The sequence below is a fragment of the Trematomus bernacchii genome, unplaced genomic scaffold (genome assembly GCF_902827165.1).
Source record: "Trematomus bernacchii unplaced genomic scaffold, fTreBer1.1, whole genome shotgun sequence".
Taxonomy (NCBI): domain Eukaryota; kingdom Metazoa; phylum Chordata; class Actinopteri; order Perciformes; family Nototheniidae; genus Trematomus; species Trematomus bernacchii.
This window is the reverse complement of record NW_022988066.1, coordinates 1,470,001-1,496,743: the sequence shown is the minus strand read 5'-3', so window position 1 is coordinate 1,496,743 and position 26,743 is coordinate 1,470,001. Positions and strand designations below refer to the sequence as shown.

Below are 26,743 nucleotides of genomic sequence, written 5' to 3'. Positions count from 1 at the left end.
TCAGTCTAGCAAAACAAAAATATGTCAGGCAAGCAAACAGAGCTGTTGTGATGCTGTTGTCTCGGTCGCTGGGCGAGCAAGCAGAAGTGCCCCCCCCGCCAGAGCAAAAGGGAAGCGGAGTTATAGGTGGATGTCAATCATAATAAGATCCCATCAGTTTGAAATCACATGCTTTGCAGCAGTCCCTCCTGCCATTCATTAGTTGTTAGGCCAATCAAAACCAGTTAGCAAAACACCCAGCAAAACAAAAAGTCAAATTCAAATTGACTGAAAATCAAAGCTAAATCTGTGTTAGAAGAAAACAGAAAACCATCAAATGTTTTTCCGACATCTTCTGCAAACACTGCATGCAAAACCAAATCATAAGCCAAAAATGTAAAACAAACAGCATGTGTACGATCGCAGCCCAAACAAAAAGTCGACACACAAACCTTCCTCCAGCATGCACCACCCGCTCCAGGTGTCCCTGGCAACCAACCACCCAACGCCCCCCCACAGACCCACATGACAATGACCCTACACCCCCCTCAATCATCCCATGGAGGAAGCAACAAGTGTTTGGGTGGCTGTTGTGTTATTCTGGGTTAGGTTACCCAGAAGGCTCTTCTCTAACCTGCGAACCGCGTGTTCCGAGACACTGATGCTGCGGGAGCGGAAAGCGTCCATGGCCGAAAGGTCCCTCAGCTCTTTAACTGGAGAGCTGCTGCTATTGGCTACCGCCGCCGCTGCCTTCGCCACTTTCGCCGCCCGCATACTGAGCGGTGAGGATTACCCATGAAGCACGGCGAGGGGGAACGGACCCGGTGATATGGTGGTAGTGGGCAGTAAGGGGGTGTGTCATCGTGAGGGTGGTTTGGGAGTGTTCGGGGGGGGGGGGGGGGGGGGGGGGGGGTTACGGTGCATTGAGGTGTATCAGGTAACAGGATTTGACACCAGAGCAAAGGGCACACGACACGCAGGGGACACAATGTGGGGCCACAAAGGTCAAAGGTCACATGACACGGGAGGGACCAGGAGCAATGAAGGAGGGATCCAGGGTGACACGACCACCCCCCCCAATACCACAACGCAGAACCCAACCGCAGGAGGCAGGGGAGGGGGGGGGGGTCAAATGAAGAGTTGAAAGAAAACAAAACAAGGTGAAAATTAACAGCAGTGAACACAATGAATCAGATCACAGGAGAGCGGAGTTAGAAAAAGAAGAGTAAAATAAAAAAACATCAACTTAAAAAGGAAGCAGAGGGTAAACAGCTTCTGCTACTCGGAAAAGAAAATACACACAGAAAGTTTTCAGGAGAGCAACAAAATAAACATTATTTCACAGAGCAGGTACATAATGAAGCCAAGGACTAGTACAGGAGAAGAAGAGCTGTAGGGATGGACTCAGCACAGGCCTGACGTTACAACTGAAGAAACACATGACACCCAACGGAAAATGAAATGCCGGGTTAAACCTGAGGGTTGGAGCACAGCATGCCTGGAGTAAACACTAATTAATTAACATAACGGTACTTTGATAGATGTATCAAGGCTTTTGGAAAACATGTAAGCTTTCCAATATATAAAGGATTTGTCAGAAGAAGGATATTTATTAAATATGAAATCTGACATGCAGCCCTCCAACCCAACAGCAGGCAATAAGAAGCACAAGGAAGGATAACTGGATGAATGATAACAAATGTGGAAATGAAATGGAAGATCAGTAGAAACTGATGTAAGCAGAGACACTATGTCATTATGAAAAGCTGGTACGGGAAGGTTGCTTGATTGGAATGACAGCAAGCGTGTTTTTACGTATTTTTATTTATTTTTTATAAACCTATAGGTGTGGGCCAACCAACAACGAGGGGCTAGGGCTAAAAAGATGTTTGCAAAACATGTGTAATTGCACGACAGAGGAGGAGAGGGTATTCATTAAAAAGCTACAATTAATCAATGGGCATTAAAGCAAAAAATGAGGAAGAAAGGGAAAGCAGAGTTATAGATTTTTTTAGGGGAGTATAGTGTGGTCTCGAACTATATTGAGATATTTAGAGATTGTGCACTGTTGAAATATTGGTTAAAGCGGGACACTCCTGTTCATTCAGAGCCTTTTGGTCATAGGTCATTTTTACAAAAAAATCTCTGTCCACACTGAAAATGTCGCCTACATCCTCCTTCCATTTTTCGGCAGAACTCTGCATTACGGCCATTACAACTAATACTTATTTTCAGTCCCCTCCCTCATACTGCGATCACCTGTGACTGTGTTTGTCATGATTTACTTTGGATGTTTTTAGCGCAAGTTATTGGGGCAATGAAGACACGGACAAACCGACAAACACTCACGCTATGTACAGATTAGCATGGCGCCTTGCTGAGAAAAGCTTCCTTACACCTCTGTGTGAAAGTGTGTTTTTCTCTTTGTGAACAGATAAATGTAGTGTGGATGTTGAGTTGTAACAGCAGGGGAAAGAAAAACAGATAGTTCTTCCCCCCCACGCTACCGCTCTGTATCATCCTTATATAATACAGGTGGTGGACAAAGTAATACAAAGATCTGGACAATATAATGCAATCCAATACTACAAAGCACACACTAATACTACAGAGTTAAATACTATAACAGTGAAGAATCACAACCAATAAAAATGTCCCTTTAACTGAAGGGCTTTATCATTGGATTACATTGAATTATACAGGTGTTCGTGTTATTTTGTCCATCCCCTGTATGTTATAATATGAGTGATTTTTCAACAAACTAATTGTGGAAGAAAAACAAAAAACACATTTCAAAATGTCAAAAGCATAAACAAATGAACTTAAAACACCATGGCAACCTGAGCAGAGTCACTGCAGCCGTCACGACACAGTACCAGTCATGCTGAGTCCCCTGTTACCTTGGCAACCCCAACAATGGCCACATGGACCATGTGTGCTGGTTTCTATGTGAGCACTCGCAGCAGTGTGTGTATGTGTACGTATGCTTTACCTCTTGGGCCGCTCGTTGAGGCTGGTGCTTCGGGCACGAAACGCACTCTGCTCGTGACCGTCATCGAACGGCAGCAGGGCGTTGGAGCGCAGACCCTGGAGACACAGACAAAGGTGTAAATGTAAAGATAGAAAGATGCTAAACTAATGCAGCTTAAATAAGGGTCTGTTCAAAAGTTTGGGCCAAATAGTTGTGATTTTATGGGAGGTTACTGTATGTGCCAAGGCGGAGGGGCATTTTGGAGTCCCTGCTGCTTTTATCCTAAGCTAACTGCCTGCTAACAGTAGCTCCAAACACAACACACAGAATATAAACATTGTGATATAACCCTAGAAGAAAACAAATAAGCATATTTCCAGAAATATTGAACCATTCCTTTGATGTACAATCTCATTATGTCGACTAAAGTTTTAAAAAATTAGGAACTGAAGAATACGGGAAGTCCTTCCTTTACAGGATTAGGTATGAGAGTTAGAAAGTAAAATGTTTTTTTCAAGCGTGAAATGATTTAATTTTCTGAATGCTTGTGCACAAGTAAGAGCACTTTATTGACATCAATTTGTATGTGTTTTTTTGTGTCTTTATATAAACAAATATGCACATAAGTCAATAAAGTTAGGAAGATGAGTAAGCACACACCTTTGTGATGTACTGAACAAAGTCTTTGCGGAAGGGGAGTCTGCAGCGTATGAACCACATGGCGATCACATGGTGGGCCAGGGATACGATGTACTGGTTGAACCTGAGGAGAGTGGAAGCAACCAACTGGTCAGAGTGTGTCTGTGTCGCTTAAGAACAAGTGTGTGTTTGTGTGTGTGTGTGTGAGCACTTACTTGGAAGGGTTAGTGTAGGGTAGAGAGATGGCAAACACGCTGACATACTGCTCAGCTACAAAGTTGGCGTACAGATGTGGGAGGCGCACCAGAGCTGTGAAACGGAACAAAGAAATAACTCTTTATCTACAGAAAACTTTGATGTGACTAACTGGCCTTGAACATTCAACAATTGCTAGAGAAACGTATGACAAAAGAAGTTGTGAGAAAAAAGCTTTTGGTGCTCACTGGAGAGGAACTCGAGCATAGGTGATGCCATGGCAACAGTGGCAGAGATGTGGGTGAGCTTGACGATAAGAGCGGGGAGGAGCTTGATCATGATGTCAGGCATCTCCACCGTGCACATTGTAAGCGCCACCACACACTGCTTGGCACAGCGGTAGATGAGGCCGGTCTCGAGGCACTGAACCAGTTCTCTCTGTAGGGGGGAAAGGAAATGAATAACAGTATGGAAATATCTGCCTGTGTGTGCAGCGGGGCTGGTAAATGGGACGCTGTTGCCTAGATGTGGATTTTCTGGCCGTCATTAAACCCAACACACAAGCTTCAGAACATGCTAGAAACCTGTTGAGATGTCTTGATTATTCTCTACAGCATATCATTTGTACCTGTCTTGCCTGCTCCAGGTAGTTATGGTAGGAGGTGATGGCTGTGAGAACAGGAACCACCGCCAGCTGAACGTCAGTGCGAGAAAACCCGTCTGGGGTCTTCTTCAAACGCTCCGAGATCAGCCGATCTGTCACCTACCAGAACACAGACGCAAGTTAATTCATATGTTTACACTTTACAGACTTGTTTTACATGTCTCTTTTTTTTTGCTCTACCATGCAGCAGAGTGTGGAGCACAGCTGGTCCAAGCTGCATGGGGATGTGAGCAGCAGCACTTTGTACTGCAGCGTCCACGGCAGCTTGTCCAGAACCAGCTTCAGCACCTTCCAATCGGTCTCCTGCAACAGAAACAGAAACCATGTCTTATTTCTCATAAAGGACAGCTTTGAAAACAATGTAACCATCAGTTATGAGTGAGTCTATGCTCTTGGCAAAGTCCTTTGTTACAAAGAAGAATAAACACTATAGCGATACCCAGCTGCAAACTCTCCAAGAAATAGAGGGTTCTAGAAATGAGTCCCTAATCCAGGAATTAGTTGAATTTTTGCAATTCAGGTTTAACGTTTACTTACTTTACAGCCGTAAATACCCCCTCGGGAATCTTGAAGTATTTAGCTGTCTTTAAAAAGGCCGTTGTGAACACGATGCTACATGAGAGTACATAGGTTATCGGGGACCTTAAAGGTGATCACACCAAACAGCAGTCTGCATTCAGTTTATGAAGCCATGCAACCGTTTTGTAGTTGATTTACAGCCTAATGTTAGCTTTTTACTTCTGGCTATTGCATCTATACTTCAAAGAACATAGAAGTGGTGTTCATTTGCAAAGATTATCATTCTGAACAAGAATTATAGACACTTTAGACTCCAAAAGATTGTTTGTATGTTTAAGAAAAACCAGTGCGTGCTAGCTTCTTAACTACAACAATACATCATCCCTGCACCAAGACTGCATTGGATGAGTTTGCTACAATAATTCTCTGTGTACCATCTTCAGGCCCTGCAGGAGGACATTGAAGGCTGGTGCGTAGGGCAGGTAGGCCGAGCGGATGGAGGCTGTTGAAGGAGCAGTGAGGGGGGCAGGGCTGCCAGCAGGAGGAGATGTTGAACCTGCAGGCTTCTTCTCACTGACACGCTTCTCTGGCTCCCTGAAACCACCATTTAAAATCCTGTCAATACAGGATTTAGTTGACTGGATTATTATGAGAAAAACAGATGCAGATGATATGAGCCGTGTGCGTCCTCACCCTGTGTCACAGTAGCAGTAAGGGCTAAACCTCAGGACCCCGTCTTTGTTGGGGACACCAAGGCGGTGAAGAGAGTCCACTCGCATCATCAGGAAGAAGTCAAACACCTGGAGGAGAGAAGGAAGTTAAAATGATAAGTCAACATGCATGTTTGTTTCAAAGGGAGTAAAAGACACAAGATGAACCCCCTTACCTGCAGTCTGATGCTGCAAGCGATAGCTGAGCAGTATTTGTTCTTGTAGTGGAGCTGCAGGTGGCTGATTAGCAGCTCATACACACGACTGGCGTGACCGGCTGGTAGGCTGTAGAGCTTGCTCTGCCAGGAGAGAACAACATGGTTATTTACCAGATTCACAAAATTGAATTATTTTTTTCAACCACAACACAGGAGAAAATATTTTGGGCAAAAAAAAAATGTATCACTTAAAGGTGGGGTAGGTAAGTTTGAAAAACCGGCTCGAGATACACTTTTTGTTATATTCCATGGAATGCTCTTAACATCCCGATAGCAATGAATATCTTAAGTGCTTTGACAAAAAATCCATAAAAAAATGTCTTCTGTGGAAGCCGTAGTACTGTAAAAAGTACGACCAATCATTTTAGCCGGCCCGGCTGAAATAACTGGATGGCCTACCTGCCTGTCAGCCTTCCATCTGTGCACAAACTTATCTCGTGCCCTCATTGGTCATGTGCGCGTTCGTGTGTGTTGGAGGAGGGGCTCTATAAGGAAGTGGCAGATTTTCTCCGGTTGTGTATTTTCAAAATTCTAGCGATCTCGAGCTGGTTTCTCAAACTTACCTACCCCACCTTTAAGGTTAAAAAGTATAACTTGAAAAACTTGATACTAATCAATAGTAAAGATATTTATTATGAGTTTTGTTTACTATCTACAAAGAATTAATAACATCAGATTTTTATCAGGCAGGCTCCATTCATATTTGTAAACATGGCTCAAATCTGAAACTACATGTTTTTGTCATTTCCAGACAATTTAAGAGGTTTGTTAACAAAACAAACCGTTGCCTTTCTAAAATAACTTGAACCCCATGTTTTGTGAATGCAGCCCTTATATGTGTACCTGCAGGATTTCCAGCAGGCCCAGTATAGCCGTCCTAACGTCCTCCATAGGAGACTCTCCTGTGGGGTCTCTCTCAGTGACCTCCAGGGGCCCTGAACTCACCAGAGAGCGGCTGGCCACCTGCACAGAGAGAAATCACTGAAAAGACCTCATCGTGGCTGGAAGGAACTGAATTACCATAGCATTAAAAGTGAGACAGCACGAGTGTGTGTGCGTTTGAGAGAGTGAGTAAGTGAGTGAGTGAGTGTGTGGTGTGTGGTGTGTTGGGTGTTGGGTGTTGGGTGGTGTGTGGTGTGTGGGGTGTGGTGTGTTGGGTGTTGGGTGTGGTGTGTTGGGTGTTGGGTGTTGGGTGTTGGGTGTGGGTGTGGTGTGTGGTGTGTGGTGTGTGGTGTGTGGGTGTGGTGTGTGGGGTGTTGGGTGTTGGGTGTTGGGTGTTGGGTGTGGTGTGTTGGGTGTGGTGTGTGGTGTGTTGGTGTTGGGTGTTGGGTGTGTTGGGTGTTGGGTGTTGGGTGTTGGGTGTTGGGTGTTGGTGTGTTGGGTGTTGGGTGTTGGGTGTTGGGTGTTGGGTGTTGGGTGTTGGGTGTGGGTGTTGGGTGTGGTGTGTTGGGTGTGGTGTGTTGGGTGTGGTGTGTTGGGTGTGGTGTGTTGGGTGTGGTGTGTTGTGGGTGTGTGTGTGTGTGTGTGTGTGTGTTGTTGTGTGTTGTGTGTTGGGTGTGGTGTTGGGTGTGGGGTGTTGGGTGTTGGGTGTGGGTGTTGGGTGTGGGGTGTTGGGTGTGGGGTGTTGGGTGTTGGGTGTTGGGTGTTGGGTGTTGGGTGTTGGGTGTTGGGTGTTGGGTGTTGGGTGTTGTGTACCTTCTCAATGATGTCCAGCAGGCTATTGAAGTGGTGTGTGTTGCAGCCCTCTGCCAGGTCCACCAGCAGCTGGGTGGCCTGTTTTCGAACAGCAAGGTCACGGTCTTCAGCTATCCCACTGAGCTGGGGGATCACCACCATCTCAATCAACTCGTCCTGGAACAAGGCAATAAAGTAAGAGAGTGAGAGACTACACTACACTGGCTCCCCGTGGAACTGAGGATTGAATTCAAGGTCTCCGTCCTCACCCACCAGTGTGTCCATGGAACTGCCCCTCCCTACCTCAAGGAACTCCTCACTCCACCGGGCCTTCTGCTCGGCTGCTCCCAGTCTGTGGAGTGCTCTCCCCGACCACATGAGAGCACCACAGACCGTGGAGGCTTTTAAAAAAGGTCTCAAAACCCATCTGTTCAAAAGAGCCTTTGCCTAGACCTTTTTACCACCCTTTTATTTTATTTTATTTTATTTTATTTTTATTGTTTTTTTTTATTGCTTTTTATTAAATTCTACCGTGTTGTGTAATGTTTATTTATACTGTTCATGCTCACTGCTTGTAGCACTTCGGGATTTGAAATCAAATATGAAGTGCTTTATAAATGGAACCCATTATTATTATTATTAGACACATTGAGAGATATTGTTGAATATTCACACATGAGTAAACAGCAAAACAGACATACAGTAAGAATTAAATCAAATGTGTGTGTGCAGGTTCGTGTGTGTGTGTGCAGACCTCGTAAAGCTGTCGGTTGGTACTGAGAACGAAGGACAGGATATGAAGTACTTTGATCCTTATCACGCTGCGAGTCTCGTTTCTTTCAGGGAGACAGAAACATGACAGAGAGGGACAGAAACTAAATATTGTTCAGCAGAGATTAGATGAGAAAGGGATCAAGGTGGTGATAGCAGAGAGGGATACAATTGTTTATAGTTGTCATTAAACACACTGCATTATTTGGCTGTTATAGTACGACATCAATACAATATTAAAAAGACCAGAGCATTTTGATATAGACTAAGAGGTAAACATTGAAATACAATTAGAATAGGAAGCAATAAGAGATAAAAAACTATTCCATATAGCAAAATCTTGCCTCCAAGTCAATAATATCATCACCATCATCCCCCTTTGTGTCTTACCTGAAGAATTTCTCCATGAGGCGGTGAAGGCTCTGAATCCAGCCGTCCTTGGCTGGTTGAATAGACTGGGCTCTGTACGAGATGAGGGTCAGCACTGATGCATCCTGTCACACACAATATTAAGATTAGAAAGGTATCAGCAGTGTGTTAGATCAGGGGTTCTCAACTGGTCAGGCCTCGGGACCCACTTTTTCCTTAGTTAATAGATCGCGACCCGAAATTTTGAACCACTCAAATCTATTCAACAAAAAATCGTGCTGTAGTATATATACGCTTTTCATCATACAATATTAATTAAAGTGAAGTACAGTGCATATATCCCTTATATCCCTTCACAGAACTAAAGTATGCTTTTAAAAAAGGTTTAATGAGATGATGGAATCAAAGCTGAACTGTATAACATACAAAGGCACACATGCTGAAAACCCAACCGCAGAAGGGGGGTCTGGGGGGATTCTTCCCCAGGAGATTTTTAGAAATACTAACATATAAACTACACATTCTACACTCTGAGAAGAAAATAAATACATCTATTACTACCCGACATATTAATAATATTTTATGCCATTGTTTGTTTTTCACTTTGTTCTGAAGCTGAACTTGCTGCTCCACACAGAGAGAAGAGTAAAGAGGAGATAGTCTGTGTGACTTACTTTAAATTGTGGGTAAGGGTAGATAGCCCCCATTGTTCTGTGACCTGTCAATCATCAAACCGGGGGTCATATTTCATTATGAGTTCATTTTTATCTGAAGTTGTACCCATGGATGTATAAAGAATAGTTCTACCGCAAAGTTATTCTCCGTGGGGACTTCCGGCAACAATCTTGATTCTGATTGGCCAGAAGACTCGAAAAAACATCAGCAAAGATGTTTTATTGAGAAGATGATCACTACGTGACTTCCAGTCCAACGCCTACAGCGTTGGAAAATCGGGCCTTCAAAATAAAAATTTGACTTTTTTCCCAAAAAGAAAAAAAGTTATTTCTTTTTTTTTTCAATCTTTTTTTCTTCACTCACACATCTGCGACCCACTCGAATCGGGTCCGCGACCCACTTTTGGGTCGTGACCCACCAGTTGAGAACCACTGTGTTAGATGACAAAAACACAATATGACACAGAGGGATGGAAACTCAAAAGCACTAACAGGTCTCTTGTCGGCACATTTCTCCACCAGACTGAAGAACTTCTCTGTGGAGCCGTGGTAACCGTTCTGCTCGTACAGCTCCTCCACTGTGGTCAGCAGCTCGTACACAATGGCCTTCAACTCCGCACTGCCTATTGTCTGTGAAGACACATGAGATGGGCCAGTTGGTGAACAAATAACTGGTATTTTATTCTGTGTGTGTGTGTGTACATGTGTGGTTTGTGTGTGTACGTGTGTGTACGTGTGTGTACCTGGATCTGCTGCAGCAGCCGCTCTATGATGCCCAGCAGGATGTCCCATGTGACCACCTGCAGCTCTTTGCCGTACTTCTTGATCAGTCTGGTGATGGAGAGGACGATTTCATAGGACACCACCTCATTGGCACTCGACATGGCCTGAGTGACAGATAAACAGAAACAGTTATGACAACTGATCTATCACATTATCAGGAATATACTTGTTTTTTGTTTTACTTCTATTTGAAGAATCCCTAGAACTAGCTACATCTGATAAAGTCACACTAGGTACTACTACTTTCAAAAATGTCTATAGTATGACAAACTAAAAACACATAGGAAGATCCAGCATATGCAAAAATGGTGTATTTGGCATTGAAGCATAAATATAAATATACATATTTCTTGGCAAAAAGTGATAGATGTTTGGCAAGAAAAGAGATTTGGAAATTTGGCATTTTTCATTTTTTATTTACAGTGTTAGAAGAGACATAAGTAGTTAAATAATCTGTAATTCTGTCCACAGAACATTCATCTGCAACAATTTTGTTTGTTTCATATTTTAAGAAAAAAAAGACCAAACATGTATTCACTTTGAGTTCAGGAAAATCTTGAATTCTCAGTTTTGTGTAATCATTTGTAGACCAAATGATTACACAAATATTATTCAATTATTAAGAGATTAAAACCATAGGGCGCCCTAGATCATATCTTGTAGAACAAAAACAAAAATGTTTTCCCTGACATTTTTGCCACGTACAGTATGCATTATTCTTGTTTTCATGTAATTTAAGCAATAAGATCAGCACATGCCTAATGGGGCAGATAGCATGCACTGTACTGTATGAGTGTTACCTTGTAGAAAGATGGCAGAACGAGTGTAGGTGTGTTTTTCAGGGCGGGGAGTCTGTGTGCGCCCCACAGTGCCATCCCAACAAAGAACACGGCTCCTCTCAACAACGGGGCGTCCTCCATGTACACTCTGAGGGAGGGTGCAGATAGTTAAAAAAACGCACAAAAAGCAGGAAAATAACATTCCCATAATGCACCATAAGTTCAGAAATACACTCAGACTGCCTAATACCTCTCCTCCATTATCCGGCACATGGTGTAGATTGCACTGTGGCCGAGGTGAGTCCCCAACACCTTCCTCATCAACTGCAGGTGCACAATCACAGGCCGTTATGAATAATGCGCATTGCATCAGACAAAGGAGAAAGTGTGTGTATACATGTGTGTGCGTTTGCTCTCTCACCTTCCAGCAGGATTCACAGAACTCCTTGACGTTGACAGTGCGACACAGTGTGATGATGAAGACAGTGAGAGAGTCTGAGGGCAGGCAGTTGTAACACACCACTGCATCCAATACTTGTAGTGCCACCTAGACACAGCATACACAGACCGCACACATACAAACACACACAAATAAAACAAAACAAACTGTAAACAACTCTGAGCCTCATTAATTTATGAGTATGGTCGCGCTAGATTGTGCTGTTAATACGTTTTGATTGTGTTTCTTGTTTGTTTACAAAATAAATAACATAGAGAGCACAGTAAATAACAAACACCTTACACCAGACTGCCAATTGGATGATTTGGTACTTCCATGTTCCATTTATTATATGTAGTTGTCAAATGAAAGTCCTGCTTTTACATACAAACCACTAAATGTTAAATGTTCAGGAATACCTCCTCAGCATGAATCAGCACTATCTGTTGTCTATCATTGATTAAAGACATGCATGGTAACACACCTCTCAGAGATTTCACATCAAAACCTTTAGATGACTGGAGATGTAACTGTGTTACTGCAGTTCAACAACACAGTCCCACAAACAAGCACTCTACCATTATTAGGGAATCAGAAACGAACTTGATTAAGATTTCTATCTTGCGTGCCTCACACAAACAACGTTTTCGTGGTGATGAGTAAAGCCAACTGCGACCACACAATTTAAGTAGAATTACATTTTTGATCATTCATCGTTTATTCCATGATTAAATGAGTATGTCTCCTAATGCTAAAAATAATGGATATGAACCCTTTTTTTACATCTACCTACCTGATTTGCTGTTTATAATTTGGACCAGCCATTGTTCATATTTGGGGATATTCTCTTTGCTGTAAGATTCTAACAAGCCGTTGTAACAAAGAATGAATTTGAACAAACACCCACCTCAATATCTGTTGAAGATGTAGTTCTATTGCACAGGAGGCAGATTTTCCTACACAGCACAAGCAAACAAATGCATGTTAATACATTATTTTTTATTGAAAACAGAAATGTGTTTATGTGTCTGGATCTCGGACTTACTGGACCATGACGGAGACGTTTTGGTCCAGGTAGCAGCTGTTGAACTTCACCAGATTTACAAGAACATGGAGAAAATCGGAGGTAAGACCTATGTCCATCCACAGGAGGACAAAGCGTGCTGGAGACAGGAGAGAACAGAGCGAGAGCAGGTGAATAAGGTGTGTAACAGCCCAGTCATGCCTCAACAAATAATAATTGCAAACATGACTACAAAGATGATTCAAATGAGTTAAAAGTATATATTTGATACACTGGAATCTAGATATTTAATCCAGAATCATCATACTAACAATTCAATTCAGAACAAAGAGGATCATGCTGGTGAACCAGACAATAATGAGTGTAGGGCTTTACTCAGGATGAAAAGCACACTGTCTGCCTGTGCTTATAAAGGCAGAGTGGTAAATGATGGGATGAATGCAGAGTGTGTACAAGATTATAGAGTTATTTTATATCTGAAAACGTTACTCAACCAATTGCAATAATGTAAACAAAAAAAAGCAACCTTATCAATTCTCAGTGACTTCAATAACAGCAAGTTGAAGTTATAAACTAAAATGAAAATGTTGCCTGCTCCATTTATTAAAATAAGTAGAGTTATTCTCTCGAAACTTAATAATACAAAAAAGGAATCTGACTGTCCATCAGTAGCAAAGTTATTTGCGGGAAAAAAACTTCAATTTTGCAAAGTCTAAGAATCTCCCCCCTTACATGAACACATTTTCATCCCACTTCGTCCCTCGTTTTCCCCCCATTGAAGTGCTTTAAAAAATGTCCAGGGAGTTTTACCTATATCTTCTTCCAGATAAGTGATGTCTTTCCCGTTCTCGGTTAAGGCCTTGAAGACTTCCAGCCTATCAGAGAGGTCCTCGTTGGATGGTTGGTAGTCTCTGATCACGTTGAAAAAGAATGCTCTCAGAGGGCCGAGCCGCTCGCCCTTCACATTTACAGGGAACCGATCATTAGGAAAAGTCAGGCACTAGATTCACATTTCATATTTGTGTGTGTTTATCCTGTCTATGTACCTGTCCCTGTATAATGGCCCTCAGCAGCTGCAGGACCGCATGTCTGGCCTCCAGTGGCTGCTCTGGAGTCAGCATGTCCTCCACGGCTTTCCATACAGCCTCCACAGCATGCTTAAAAAAAACACATGAAAACACAGAGTTACACACAGAAGATGACATGTTGTGTTGTATCCAAAAATGTCAAACCAGGAGCAGACTCACATCCTCAAATTTCTTTGTTTTGGCGAGCTCACAGACATGGTTCATCATGCGGACGCGGGTGCTCAGACCGCAGTCTGGTTGGAGCTCCTGAAATACATCACAGGAGGAAAGGAATGAGGAAAGGTATGATGCAAAACATGTATACAAAAAACAAAGAGCATGCTGCGTTTAATTGTGTATGAACAGATCTGCACAGTCTTCTGGTCTCTCCTGCACACCTTGATGATGTCCGTCGTGATGATGAACTCTGACGGTCGGGCGTCACTCTGTTTGCTGAGCGGCCGCGGGGTTCCCAGCCCAAAGATCCCCTTCACCTTGTCCTTGAGACTCTCTTTGCTCGGTTGTTTATTCATGGCCCAACCTGAAGGGGCGGTCAACCGCACAGGCTGGGACTGAGAGCTGCCTGGAGAAAGAGCAGCAAACATTTAGATTTGTATCAATGTGGATTATTACAGTGCAAAACCCAATACCCAAAGACCAGATAAAGAGCCACACTTCCTCTGAATTGACTTGATGTAGCTTTGCATAACAGCAATAAGATAGATGGTCACATTCAAAGCCAAAACCCATTGCAATTATTAAATCCTTTAAGATGCTACCACTACATCACAATAAAATATGACGTGTAACTAGATTCAAACATCAGCAAGGAACATGACAATGAGTGAGCATTATGAAGTTAATCTAGTGTTAACCTTTTTCTCTCCTTCTAAGCCAGTCTGAAGTTTTATAGATTTAGCCGAGAGTTTAGCTGAGGTCATCAGACACCCAGATCTGGACACATTCTCTCATGATCTATCCAACATGCAGATGCCAAACTAAACAATGGACACATTCATTCAATATTTGGCGTTTGGGGTGTGAAGTAGCCTCTCTGATGTTCTCCAAGGAAAGGTTAATGCATCAGGTGTATTGGTTTTATTTGTAATGTTGGCAGAGACCATTTTCAGATGGGCTGATACACTGTGGGAAAAAATGCATATTCAGAGTTTCTCTCAGTGTATTTATTACAGTTACTTGGACGGTTGTTTGTGTGTTTCCTTATGTTGGTTTATATAAGAGGCTGAAGCACAAAGCATGTTCTATTGAGGAAAAGGATCAAAGACACCCTGTACCTCTGTGTGAATGTGTTGCCCTGGGGTGTGCATGTATAGGCAATATACATTAAGCATTCTCATTTAAGGGTTGCACAATATTATACTAAAACCAGTGTTTGAACTGAAGTGAAGTAACAATGAATGTAAGTGTATGCTGGTGATTAAAAGGTGTTACATCAGATTATATTACTTTCAGTAAAAATCCTACATGAGGAAAATAACGTTTGATCTATTGCTGATTCCCTTCTTAATTTTGATTTCTTTAAAGAACATTTTATAAAAGTTGACAATAATCAGGGTTGAATACTAAAAGATTTACATGATGTAATGCATTTTGAACAGGGTAACTAGCTAAGTGGTCTAAAGTAACCTTTCCAACAATGACTGTGGTGGCAACAACAAACTTTTTACATTTAAGTTGCATGGCTGAATCTAGATACCACTGGAGGTATGGTAGTAGTAGTAGTTTTTGTATGTAACTATGGTGGGAGCAGAGGCTTCTGTTACGCAGCAGTGAAGTTTGGAGCCTGTAAATGTGTAAACCAGGGGGGCAGGTTTGGAGAATATCTGCTGTCATGTGGACTTGACAGAGACAGAGGGGAGGGGAGGTGAGCAGACAGACAACCACTGTTCTGTTTCACTTCAACAACAACAACAACAACCACATCAGTGAAAAATAACCTCCATCCTGAACAAATAATATATTTAACCACTTAGCGAAAACATGGTATAATCAGGAGAAATGCACAATGGCGCTACTGAACCGTTAGCTCCGCTTTTACATTCCCTGTCATGAGCTAGCATTCCTGTGAGGCATTCAAGGTCTGGTTGCTTAGAAAACATCTCCTCCTCCCCCTCCTCTCACCTTAATGCAGAGGAGTCTCTCTCGGCTTCATAAGGCCGCAGCTTCGTCCATATACAGCCAACAGAGCCGTCTGTGTCTCTGCATTGATAAAACTCTGCAATTGCTGCTGGAAGCTTGCTCTCGTCCAGGCTCAGTCCTCCTCCACTTCCCAACCGGATGACACACTAACGCTGTGACAGGGGCACTTCCTACAAAAACACGTTAGTTACTCTCGCTGCTGGGAAATGTAGTTCCAAGCAAGCTAAACACAAACTATGCTAAAGCTGTTTTGTTAGCCTTGTTTTGAGTTTTGTATAATTTGCAAACTACCGGACATTCACAAAATAGCAGAACGCAGCTCTATTTACCCAGTGGCTGCATAAGAAAGATGTTAAATAGCTGCCAGTGACGAGACACATGTTTCTTAAACTGAAACGGTTAACGAGTAGCTAGCTAAACATGCTAACGATGCTGAAGTTGGTTCCTCATTGGAGCCAGAAGCTGCACTGTCGCAAGGCTGCCTGCCAGTGGAGCTACATAACAGGTTTAAATTAAGTAAAAAGACTTAAAAAGGAATTTCTTTGAAAAATAAACCTCATGAATACAATGTATTGGAGAGAAACACACATTTAGATGCTAATAAACAGATATAAAAAGAAACCCTATTTTATTTACCTTTAACTACCTGATTGATTGGTAGGACTGATGGCTTAATCAATGACATGTCATGTCATACTCCTGATCTCTGCTTAATGCTGACGATTTTTAAGCGCATTTTTTTTTATTAAGTTACACAGGTGCATAGTTGCCAGGCATAGAGCCAAACACTTAAAGTCATGATTTTTAGTAGGCCTACACTAAATAAAACAACATAACTTGGTGAGAGATATGTGTAATTCTGTTCTAAATAAAACGTTTTTGTATTTAAATTAACAACTTTTATTATTAATACAATTATTTTGTCTTTCTTTCATTTATTTACCGGGATTGTTTTTTTTCTGCTCGACTCGTGACCAGAATCTACGAATGAGCAACCAACTTCAAGATCAACTAAATGCCTCAGGTCCGCTGGAAAACGAGGTTCTGTTATGTAGTCCGGACTTTAACTATGACCTCTCCTTATTTCATGCAGAGCAGACCTGTTATCACTCGGAGTGGTGATCAAAATGCAGCCTCTCTCAGGTCCAAACTCACCACCAGACGGAGGAATCAGGGTCCAGGTTCCTCTGTGGAGGTGAAGGTAGAGCCGGAGGAGGCGAGGATCTCGGAGCAAAGACCCTCCTCGGCCCCCTTATCCACGGGTAATGTTGACGTTAGTCCACACAGAAACGTGTGAACTCATTTAGAAATTCACCACAGTTCTTCTAGCTAGCTCCAAATACAGTTGTTAATGAGCAAAAGTTGGAGAAGTTGCAGATGTTGTTTTTACTTGTTAATCTGTTTACTCCTGCATCTGAAAATTGGTTGACACAGCAGAGGCAAGGCAACCTCAACCTAATCTACATACTTGTTCCCATGTGGTATGTTTTCTTTCTGTATTTCTGTGCTGGGTCAGATATTCTAAATCCTCTCTGCCCTGTGCTCATTCTGGTGCTTGTCATCCAAAAACAGAAACAGACGCCTTGCTGTTGTCTTCACACAGCCGCAGGAGGAAACAGCTAAAAGTGGAATATGATGAGGATGAAGGTGTACCACCGGTGAAGACAGAACACTGGGAACCTCCCGACTGGCAGAAACAACTGGGATACATCCGTGAGATGAGGAGCAGCCGGTATGCACCTGTAGATAACATGGGGGCAGAGAAATGCTACGACTCAGACGCTCCTGCTCATGTAGGTGTGGGTTTCTTTTTTCTCACATATTTCTACGGTTCAGAAGCACTCATCTTGCTCCCTCTGTTGTCTTCTCAGGTCAGACGTTTCCAGGTGTTGGTTTCACTCATGCTGTCCAGTCAGACCAAGGACCAGGTGACCGCAGCAGCCATGAAGAGGCTCCGAGCTCACGGCTGCACTGCAGAAAATATTCTTAATACTGATGATGAAGCACTGGGGAAACTCATCTACCCTGTCGGCTTCTGGAGGGTAATACAGAACTCAGTACTCTGTTTTACAGGAGCCACACTTCCTCCTTTTCACCCTGCATCTCTGATTGGTTGAATTGTTTTCTTACCCACCCCTTCTAGACGAAGGTGAAGTATCTGAAGCTGACATCGGCCATTCTGCAGAAAGAGTTTGGAGGGGACATCCCAGACAGCGTGGAGGGGCTGGTCCGCCTAACAGGAGTCGGACCTAAGATGGCTCATCTGGCTATGGACATCGCATGGGACCAGGTGTCCGGCATCGGTGGGGGACACACTCTTTCTTGATGCATGCACTTGCAAATCTGTGTGAAACTGAGGTTGATAAAGTTATAGCAGCATGGACATTTTTTTTTAAATATAGTAAATTACCCAACACTGAATCAAATAGATTAAATCAGCTCCACCCTTCAACGACAGCAGTACATTTGAATTACACATCATTGCATCAGTAATATTTATGTAATACAGAATAATACTAAAACACCACAAAAGGGGTATTTTGTTCAGCATTGTGGATTCCTTTGATACTAAAAGTACTTCTCACCGATGACACTTACATGGTTTTTCACAAGTAAGGTTTTGAATGCAGACATTTTACATTGTTTTTACAGTCTTTTTAAGGATCTGAATGCTTTTCCACCACTGCTTTTTCTTATAGAAATGCAAATCAGTTTATGTGTATGTGTACCTAAATATACAGTTTTGTTTTGTTTAGGCGTGGACACACACGTGCATCGTATCTCTAACTGGCTGGGCTGGTTGAAGAAACCGACCAAGAGCCCGGAGCAAACGCGCAAGGCCCTGGAGGAGTGGTTACCAAGGTAACAGCATGATTACTTCACTGCTGACCTGTACAACCTGATTAACACAGACCAACAGATCCATAAAGTCACCCAGACTGACCATACTACATACTGTATAATGTATTTATATACCATCCATACTTATCCAGAACATTTTATGTTGTGTATTCTTTGTGATATATGTCTCTATACTGTAGATATAGTATAGATTTGCTATTTTAATTTGATTATGTTTGTACTTTAATCCACCTTGCCGGAAAACACCCTGATGCTGTAACAAAATAATTTCCCAATTTGGGATGAATAAATGATCTATCTATCTCTCTATCATTTCCTCTGTTGATTGATGGGCACCCTTCACTATATGTTGTGCCTGTTTGTAAAAATCAATGAGTGAGCAGTTCAAAGTAACGTGTGATGTTCCTCTCTGCGGCAGGGAGCTGTGGAGTGAGATCAACTGGCTGCTGGTGGGTTTCGGGCAGCAGGTGTGTCTCCCCGTCAGGCCGCTCTGCTCCGTGTGTCTGAACCAGCACAGCTGTCCCTCCGCCCACAAGATCTCTCCTACAAAAAGGCCTAAAGCGGCTTCCCCTTGCTCCCCTGATCCAACCTCTGCCTCGACTGAACCTGGACAAGAATCCGATGTTAAACATGAGAGGTTAAAGAAGGAGCCACTGCCCACACCTGTTTCCCCAAACGCACCGAAACGAAGGATAAAAACCAAGGTTAAATATTGATTTAGTCTTGTCTGAGCTGTGACCAAATATTGGACCAGAAAGATCAACTTAAACACAGACACACTGAGAACATTGATGTGGATATCAGAATGTTTAATATGACACTACAACTACTTCAAAGAGATAAACTATTTTTCTACTGCTGGTGCTACTTTATTATTATAAAAAAATAAATAAATGATGTACTGAAATCATGTTCAAAGTTTGTCCTTCTATTTTTTCTAATATGCCCAACAAAATGTAATTCAAATAAATACTGTAGAGATGTCATGGACTTTAAAAAGAAGATATAAATAAACACTTGTTTGGAATCATTCTTCACTGCAAGTTATAGGGATGGTTTAGCAGGAATATCATCAGGTGTGTGTTGGCTGGCTGCCATGCTTCACAGGGACATTTAAATAGAACCAAGCCATTGTTAATGATAATAGTTACACCCCTGTTTGTCTCGCTATATGACAAACTCTCATCTGTGAAAATGAGCCTTACAGATAATGAAACACTGTCACATAGACAATGCTCATGTTTGTGGCAGGATTCAATGATAATAGTCATTCATTCATTCACGCCTTAATCTGATGTTTTTGTGAATAGCACATCAGCAGTGTTAAGGTGTGAAAGGAAGACGTGGAAATTAAGAACATTTACTCAGTATAATTCAGAGGTCCTCATACTTGAATTTTTCATTTAAATACATGTATTTAAGATCTATAATTACTACTTTAGAAATGGAATTCATAGCCTATCATTTTAAGAATAATAACTATACAATAACAGTAAAAGTAAGCACTGTATTATGAGTATTGTTACCTTTTATACTACTATTTATAACCCTCCTAAGTATTGCTTTACTTGATTTACTCTTTCACCTCTGGCTGTAAGGGAAACTAAACTGCTGCTCTTAACACTTGCCACGTGGAAGTCTCATATTCCCTGATCTAAATATCAACGACACACACCCTCAAGCTGTCCTGAATAACCTGAGACACACCTTTGTAAATTGATGAATGAAAGCAAGCTATGAGTTTATATTTCATGAACCATATATATCCATGCGCAACCTGTTGATCTCATGTGGAGACAGGGATAGATGGGGAGGATTTCCGCTCTCAGGTCACAGCCTCACCTCCACCACCATGGGGCAGACCTCCGCCTCTCTGGAGGGACTGCACCGCGAGCTAATGTCCTCGCGGCTGCGCTGCGTCGTCAGGTGTGCGCTGCAGGGGACATTAAGTAGTGCCATCTGCTGTAGACGCCTCTTTATTTTCGTACCGCAGGACAGGAGGACACATGTCCAGTTGAGGAGGGGAATTAAGTGTTACGTGTGACGAAAATCTTTCTAATCTCTGATCTCTTGGATTATTCCTGCGATGGTCAGGATTTAGCCACTGGCAGCAGTTTTTGGACACAAATGTACGCACCAATTTTACGCGCTCATATTTTTCCCACCTGCATTTGCATGATGGATTAAACACTTTTAAGCCTTTTTTGTGATTTGTGCTCTTTTGTGGATTATTAATGTACTCGCATCATGCTAAAAGATGATGATCTTTTGGTCCCCGGAGCGCGCAGCAGCCGTACATTGGATTAAGAGCCAGAGACTTCCCACCGCGGTTGGCCCGAGCACCTGTTTATTCTCCTGAGACACTTTGACCTGTTTTCCTCTCTATTAACGCGCCGGTTGGGATGGAGAGCGAGCTGAGACCCAGGCTCTGTTTCCTGACCAAAGCAGAGCAGGGCTATGGGTTCCACCTGCATGGGGAGAGGAATAGAGGCGGGCAGTTCATCCGCAAAGTGGAGCCCGGCTCCTCTTCTGACATGGCCGGGCTGCGGCCAGGAGACCGGGTGGTGGAGGTGAACGGGGAGAATGTGGAGAACGAAGCCCACCATCAAGTGAGTGATGGCTCAATACATTTTTTTTTTGGATAACAGACAGGTACTTGCATAAAGAGAAGCCTGGAGAGGCGCTTTAAGTCTCTGAGGTACAAACAATGAGTTGTATACCTGTTAGACAACTTTTTACTTTGCCTGGGGAGAAGGAGGAGGCGGGAGGAGAAGTGGGGCAACTAATGGGTCAATGTGAGCTTTGTGTAATGGGAATCACTGGGTGTCTTTGTAACAGATGTAGGGAAAGTACTCAGATCTTGTACTGAAAAAAGTACCTGTATACAGGAATACTCTGTTACAAGTAAAAGTCCTGCAATCAAAATGTTACTCTAGTAAAAGTACAAAAGTATTAGCATCAAAATATACTTAAAGTACCAAAAGTAAAAGTACTCATCATACTGATCGGCCCATTTTAATAATTGATGCATTAAAGTGTTATCAAAGCTGGTAAAGGTGAAGCTAGTTTTAATTACTTAGTAAGATTGTGAATTTATTCCGGGTGTGACTAAAGTTTTTTAAGTGTTGATTATATTTTACATCATTAATCCAAATCTAAAGGTATTAAATCGATGTACTAAAATAACACAATTTACCTGTGAATTGTAGTGGAGAAGAAACATTAGCAAAAAATTGAAATACTAGTAGTAGTAGTAGTAGTAAAGTATAAGCGGTGGTAACTTAGTACATTTACTCAAGTACTGTACTTAAGTAAAATGTTGAGGTACTTGTACTTTACTTTCCATTTTGTGTTCCCTTGTATCTTTATACCATTACAATTCAGAGGTAAAAGAAAACACTTATTTCATACCTTTATTTACTTTGCATGTAGTTTAATGATAAACAATAGGATCAACACTTAAAAAATACTTTAATACACATGGATTCAATTCACAATGAGTTTAAATAAGTTCCAACTTTACCAGCTATAATAAACACATTATATTTATGATTCTGAAATGGGAATAATGAGTACTTTTACTTTTATTACTTTAAGTATATTTTGATACCAATACTTTACTTTTACTTAAGTAACAATTTGAATGCATGAGTATTCCTGCACTTTGGTACTTATGCTTAAATAAGTACTTCTTCCACCTCTGAGTACTCTTGAGTATCTCAAACTTTTACTTAAGTACCGTACTTGAGTAAATGTAATTAGTTACTTTACACCACTGCTCTATAATGCTAAAAAATGTCAGGTGCAGGCCAGTTCAGGGTGAATAACACTGACTGATTCCCCTCCCTCTCTCTCCTCTCTACAGGTGGTGGACCGTATCCGCGAGGTGTCCCACCGCACCCGGCTGCTGGTGGTGGACAGAGAGACGGACGAACACCTCCGCAGCCGAGGCCTGGCCTGCACAGAGGACCTGGCCATAGAGATGGGAACCCTCTCCCCACAGCCCTCACCCGCTGCCACTCCTTCTACCTCACCTTTTCCTAGAGGGAACTCACCTATGTCACCAAAACCCAACTACACACAATCATTTTTCCCCCCTGCTGCAGACTCGTCCATACACACCATCACACAAGACAAGGCCAAGAGGTTCTCGGTGACATCATGTACAGCAACAGACCCAGAGGTAAGGGAGGACACCAATACATCAGAGGGTCTCTAACAAAGGAAAAACACAGTCAAATGTCAAAATCATGCATCGTTTTAATTAGTAGAAGTTCAAGTGGTTAGTTGGTGTCCCTGGTTGGTATCAGAGAGCCACTATGACTGTGTTAAGAGTGCATGTGACACTGATCCGACACTCTTTTACATTATGTCTCTGGCACTAATCTGTACTAGAGCACCATGGTGTTCTGCCAGCTGGATGTCAGTACCAAAGCTGTGCCTTTAAAAAGAGTCAGGCGACTTCTCTGAGCAGTTTGGACTCTAATCTTGAAAAAAAAAAAAACACCAGGTGTACAGAGATTGAGAGACAAACTGAGGACTGGAATTGAAGCTACAAAAGCGATAAAAAAGTGTAGGAGTTTATGCCAAAATATAGGCAGAAAAGTCTATGTTGCAAATGGAAGTTAAAAAAGGAGTCTGCAGCTAAGTGACTGAATTCAATATTGATTGAGGCTCCGTTTACACTGTAAGTATACAGCAGGTTTTCAAAGGGTTTCTCACCTCTTCTCCAACACAGTTAGTTTAAGGCCCTGATTTAAACTTTCCCTGTCCCGAAACATTTGCTTTACGAGCCACTGTTGTCTCTAAGCGGTTAGAACAATGCATATTGTTTTTAAATAGGGCTTTCTCTCTGTGCATACTCAAGGGTGTAACTTTGGTTTGAGAAGTGGGGGGGACACAAAACAGGGGGTCCTCCGCAATGAAACATTTTCTCAATTTAATTTAATTTCCTGCCTTTCTACAAATATATTAGGGACTATAGTGTTAACAAATCCAAGAAAAATGTGTAGTGTATATAATGAGTGTGCACACTTATCTAGTATCCTATCCATGTGAACCTGTTTTATTTGTGATGACCTCACATCCTCTAGGGGGGTCCCGGGGCATCCACCCCGGGAAGATTTGTTTTCTTTAAATCGAAGCTAAATGCATCAATCTGGTGCACAAATGAAGAGATGTATGGATACAGTTCTCAACACTCATATAAAACAGAACTGTATATATTTCAATACTCCAAAAAACATTAGAATATGCTCACAAGCAATAACAAATCATTGATAAACTCCTCTCTATATCTTTATCTTACCTAGTCTGCTTTCTTTCTTTTTATTTATGCATATTTGACTAATCACTCCCCTTTGAAACTGTGTTTTTTTATTTTTGTACTGACCTATAGATAGTACACATTGGAAGGATTTCTTAACTTATTTTATATACAACTAATATTACATAGATGGAAATATTTGTTTACATAGATGACCAAACCGTTTGAGACCCACTGAGATAACTAGACTAAAGTTTACAATCTAATCGCTCAGCGAGTTCTTTACCTCCCTGAGCGTTATCTCTCTCAGTCCGACAGGAGAGAGCTCTCCCTCTCCTTATTGTTGAAACAGATTCCAATTCTCCGTTAGCTCCGAGCTAGCACCAGATGCTAACAACAACCCAATCCTCCGTGACGATGACCGCTTGCGTAAAAAATAAATAATAAACACATTTAAAAAGTGGGGGGGACACAAATGGGATTTTGTAAAGTGGGGGGGACATGTCCCCCCTGTCCCCAGTGGAAATTACGCCCATGTGCATACTACATGTTAACACCTCAGGGCTGTATGATACTTCCCATCGGCTGAGACAATACACTTCTCACCTGACTGTGTTTCATGATAAAACATATAGATCTTTAATTGGTCAAAAGATTGAGTGCAAATAGTTTGATCAAGTGTGCACTAGGTGGAGGTGTTACTAACTTCACTGAGAGTTATCTTAAAAATGATAATGTTATTTATCTTGTATTCATGGGTGTGAAATATCAATTAAACAAGAATATTAGAAAACTGTTTTTTTTGGAGAAGTAAAGAGAAGTAGTGTTTATATCCAAAGTTCTTTGCTCTATGTGGATACTTTACTCAGGGATGTGTAACAAACAGGGACTGACTCAACATGAGATCAGATTGTATCACTCTTCCAGTCTGTTGTACTTTATTTGGAGTGGTTTTAAACAAAGCAGAAGGAAAGAAAGCATCAAGCAGACACAGGAGGGATCAGATTTCTAGATAGCTGTGTTGCATAATCTCTTTGCATAGGTATCTATTGAAAAAGTGTGGTTTATTTTGGACACATAATCTAGCAATCTAAAATGGGACATTTCAAGCTCAGGTTTAGTTACAGTCCTTGGCATGCTATCAAATTGTTAATAATCATAATAACTTGTATTTATATAGCACCTTTCATGAAACCCAAGGACGCTTTACATTGGGAAGAGGGTCCGTAGGGTGGACAGAAACTACCCCTACCCCTAGATTCCACCGGGTCCGTCTGCGGCGCGTTACGGACGCGTTACGGCTGCGCCGCGGTGCTCAAGGTGATCGCGGCCACTCTAGTCAATGGGTGCTATTCCACCACACGCGGCGCGTTACGGCTCAGACGCGTCCCAGAAGCGTCCCAGAAGCGGCTCGGCGCAGGGCTTTTCTAAAATTAGGATCGAATCCTATTTTTGTCGCGGCGCAGCCGTAACGTAAGGTCGGGCAGGCAGGAAGTGGAACGTTCAGAGCTATATAGACCTATATATATACACACACACAAACTAATTTTGCAGACCCTATCCCTCCGTAGTCTTTCAAGTAGGAGGAGAAATGCCAGCGTTCTCCTCCGGTTTACAGGCACTGTGTAAATTATATATATAGAATAATTATGATGATGAATGCATTTTTTTTACCACTAAAATACAGCAACACATCTTTGATTCATGTCGTTTATAACTGGAATATTACAGTTATTATTAACTTTGTCTGTACAAAGTAGCCTGTCCAGGAAATATGCCCAAATCAACAAAAACTGCGAGCCGGCAGGCAAGACTCTCCGCTTCTGAAATGCTTCTGAAACGCGCCTGGTAGGGTATGACGCCGGAGGAGGCCGGACCAAAACCGCGACGCGCCCGTAACGCGGCGCAGACGGACCATGGAGACGGACCCGGTGGAATCTAGGGGTGAGAGGAGATCTCCGACCTTCCGGAGTATTGTTGTATAAAACATTCACACAAACCCAAAGAAATTCCAACATTTCCGTGACAGAAACAATATTTCCACAAGTGCCAACAAGACATCACCATGACGTCTTATAATTCAGTCTGACGGGAATTGTCTGTCAGAGAATTGGCTCTGTGTTTGGGCTCCAAACAGAGCGGACCAGGATCCTCACGGAGATAAACTGCCATCTGTTTAGCTGAAGGCAGCGTAAATACAGGCTGTCCGTCACGGCTCTCTTTATCAGTTTTGGGTTTTGGTTCAGATCACACAACAACTAATGCAATAACAGCAGACATGCGCAATCTATTACATCACCTCCAAGTCTGGCTGCAAATAAAATCTGACCAACTGTCCAATAGGAGACGTTACAACTAATTGATCAGATTATTTAAAGGTCGGGTATAGTACATTTGAGAAACCGGCTCGAGATCACTAGAATTTGAAAATACACAACCGAATAAAATCTGCCACTTGAGGGCACGAGATAAATTTGTGCACAGATGGAAGGCTGACAGGCAGGTAGGCCATCCAATTATTTTAGCCGGGCTGGCTAAAATGATTGGTCGTGCTTTTTACAGTATTACGGCTTCCACAGATGACATTTTTTTATGGATTTTTTGTCAAAGCACTTAAGATATTCATTGCTATCGGGATGTTAAGAGCATTCCATTGAATATAACAAAAAGTGTATCTCGAGCCGGTTTCTCAAACTTACCTACCCTACCTTTAATCAACAGATCTGTAAAACTGAGTTTCTCCCCAAAGAATCATGCAAAAGCACCACTTCAAATGTGTTTACCAGAAATGTGCTCGAGAGTTTCTTAGGAATAAGTCTATCAGCATGAAAAAAGCATAAATAAATGACTAATTGACTAAAGAAATCTTAGAGGACTAATATGTAATACACCGAAAGGAAATGAAAATATCTTTTCAAAAGTCCCATTTAGAGCACAAATCTTCTGATTTTATAACCATTGACGTGAGAAAATAGAGGCT

The 26,743-nt window shown here is 42.1% G+C and overlaps 3 protein-coding genes across 11 annotated transcripts in view; 2 read left to right on the top strand and 1 right to left on the bottom strand.

Annotated features, from left to right (window-relative positions):
- Nucleotides 1–16,878, bottom strand: part of tsc2 (TSC complex subunit 2) — a 28,982-nt gene extending 12,104 nt beyond the window's left edge. For 2 of the 6 annotated variants that reach the window (XM_034120604.1, XM_034120606.1), the window contains exons 1-27: nucleotides 16,791–16,878; nucleotides 15,618–15,805; nucleotides 13,874–14,058; nucleotides 13,656–13,742; nucleotides 13,455–13,565; nucleotides 13,219–13,366; nucleotides 12,430–12,547; nucleotides 12,292–12,340; nucleotides 11,367–11,492; nucleotides 11,196–11,269; nucleotides 10,967–11,093; nucleotides 10,127–10,270; nucleotides 9,876–10,013; nucleotides 8,731–8,834; nucleotides 8,324–8,405; nucleotides 7,591–7,746; nucleotides 6,739–6,858; nucleotides 5,854–5,976; nucleotides 5,661–5,767; nucleotides 5,402–5,582; nucleotides 4,629–4,751; nucleotides 4,413–4,547; nucleotides 4,033–4,222; nucleotides 3,805–3,898; nucleotides 3,611–3,713; nucleotides 2,972–3,066; nucleotides 614–754 (exon numbers count right to left, since the gene is read on the bottom strand). In XM_034120604.1, coding sequence (XP_033976495.1) covers nucleotides 614–754; nucleotides 2,972–3,066; nucleotides 3,611–3,713; nucleotides 3,805–3,898; nucleotides 4,033–4,222; nucleotides 4,413–4,547; nucleotides 4,629–4,751; nucleotides 5,402–5,582; nucleotides 5,661–5,767; nucleotides 5,854–5,976; nucleotides 6,739–6,858; nucleotides 7,591–7,746; nucleotides 8,324–8,405; nucleotides 8,731–8,834; nucleotides 9,876–10,013; nucleotides 10,127–10,270; nucleotides 10,967–11,093; nucleotides 11,196–11,269; nucleotides 11,367–11,492; nucleotides 12,292–12,340; nucleotides 12,430–12,547; nucleotides 13,219–13,366; nucleotides 13,455–13,565; nucleotides 13,656–13,742; nucleotides 13,874–14,008 — 3,011 coding nt within the window. In that variant the 5' untranslated portion in view covers nucleotides 14,009–14,058; nucleotides 15,618–15,805; nucleotides 16,791–16,878. The remainder of the gene's footprint in view (nucleotides 1–613; nucleotides 755–2,971; nucleotides 3,067–3,610; nucleotides 3,714–3,804; nucleotides 3,899–4,032; nucleotides 4,223–4,412; nucleotides 4,548–4,628; nucleotides 4,752–5,401; nucleotides 5,583–5,660; nucleotides 5,768–5,853; nucleotides 5,977–6,738; nucleotides 6,859–7,590; nucleotides 7,747–8,323; nucleotides 8,406–8,730; nucleotides 8,835–9,875; nucleotides 10,014–10,126; nucleotides 10,271–10,966; nucleotides 11,094–11,195; nucleotides 11,270–11,366; nucleotides 11,493–12,291; nucleotides 12,341–12,429; nucleotides 12,548–13,218; nucleotides 13,367–13,454; nucleotides 13,566–13,655; nucleotides 13,743–13,873; nucleotides 14,059–15,617; nucleotides 15,806–16,790) is intronic. The other 4 variants (XM_034120605.1, XM_034120607.1, XM_034120608.1 and 1 more) reach the window with 3 other exon arrangements.
- nthl1 (nth-like DNA glycosylase 1) lies at nucleotides 16,609–19,407 on the top strand. 4 transcript variants are annotated; one of them, XM_034120614.1, is made up of 7 exons: nucleotides 16,730–16,897; nucleotides 17,070–17,116; nucleotides 17,208–17,428; nucleotides 17,507–17,677; nucleotides 17,779–17,938; nucleotides 18,392–18,497; nucleotides 18,916–19,407. In XM_034120614.1, exons 3-7 carry the CDS (start codon nucleotides 17,354–17,356, stop codon nucleotides 19,211–19,213), a joined length of 810 nt encoding a protein of 269 aa, XP_033976505.1. In that variant the 5' UTR covers nucleotides 16,730–16,897; nucleotides 17,070–17,116; nucleotides 17,208–17,353; the 3' UTR covers nucleotides 19,214–19,407. The 4 variants fall into 4 exon arrangements, with proteins under 4 accessions (XP_033976501.1, XP_033976503.1, XP_033976505.1 ...); XM_034120610.1 differs by having other exon boundaries at nucleotides 16,609–16,897; nucleotides 17,070–17,428; XM_034120612.1 differs by lacking the exon at nucleotides 17,070–17,116 and having other exon boundaries at nucleotides 16,615–16,897.
- A 1,071-nt stretch (nucleotides 19,408–20,478) lies between these two features.
- LOC117474661 (Na(+)/H(+) exchange regulatory cofactor NHE-RF2) overlaps nucleotides 20,479–26,743 on the top strand; it is a 12,251-nt gene continuing 5,986 nt past the window's right edge. Inside the window, exons 1-2 of the mRNA XM_034120615.1 lie at nucleotides 20,479–21,106; nucleotides 22,363–22,680. Coding sequence (XP_033976506.1) covers nucleotides 20,900–21,106; nucleotides 22,363–22,680 — 525 coding nt within the window. The 5' untranslated portion in view covers nucleotides 20,479–20,899. The remainder of the gene's footprint in view (nucleotides 21,107–22,362; nucleotides 22,681–26,743) is intronic.

Bases quoted from the DNA above. Each gene is read 5' to 3' on its own strand.
- nthl1 (XM_034120610.1), top strand. From the start codon at position 16,651: ATGCCTCAGGTCCGCTGGAAAACGAGGTTCTGTTATGTAGTCCGGACT. The intron at 17,429-17,506 runs GTAGGTGTGGGT...TTGTCTTCTCAG, and splicing joins ACTCAGACGCTCCTGCTCAT to GTCAGACGTTTCCAGGTGTT. The intron at 17,678-17,778 runs GTAATACAGAAC...CACCCCTTCTAG, and splicing joins ACCCTGTCGGCTTCTGGAGG to ACGAAGGTGAAGTATCTGAA.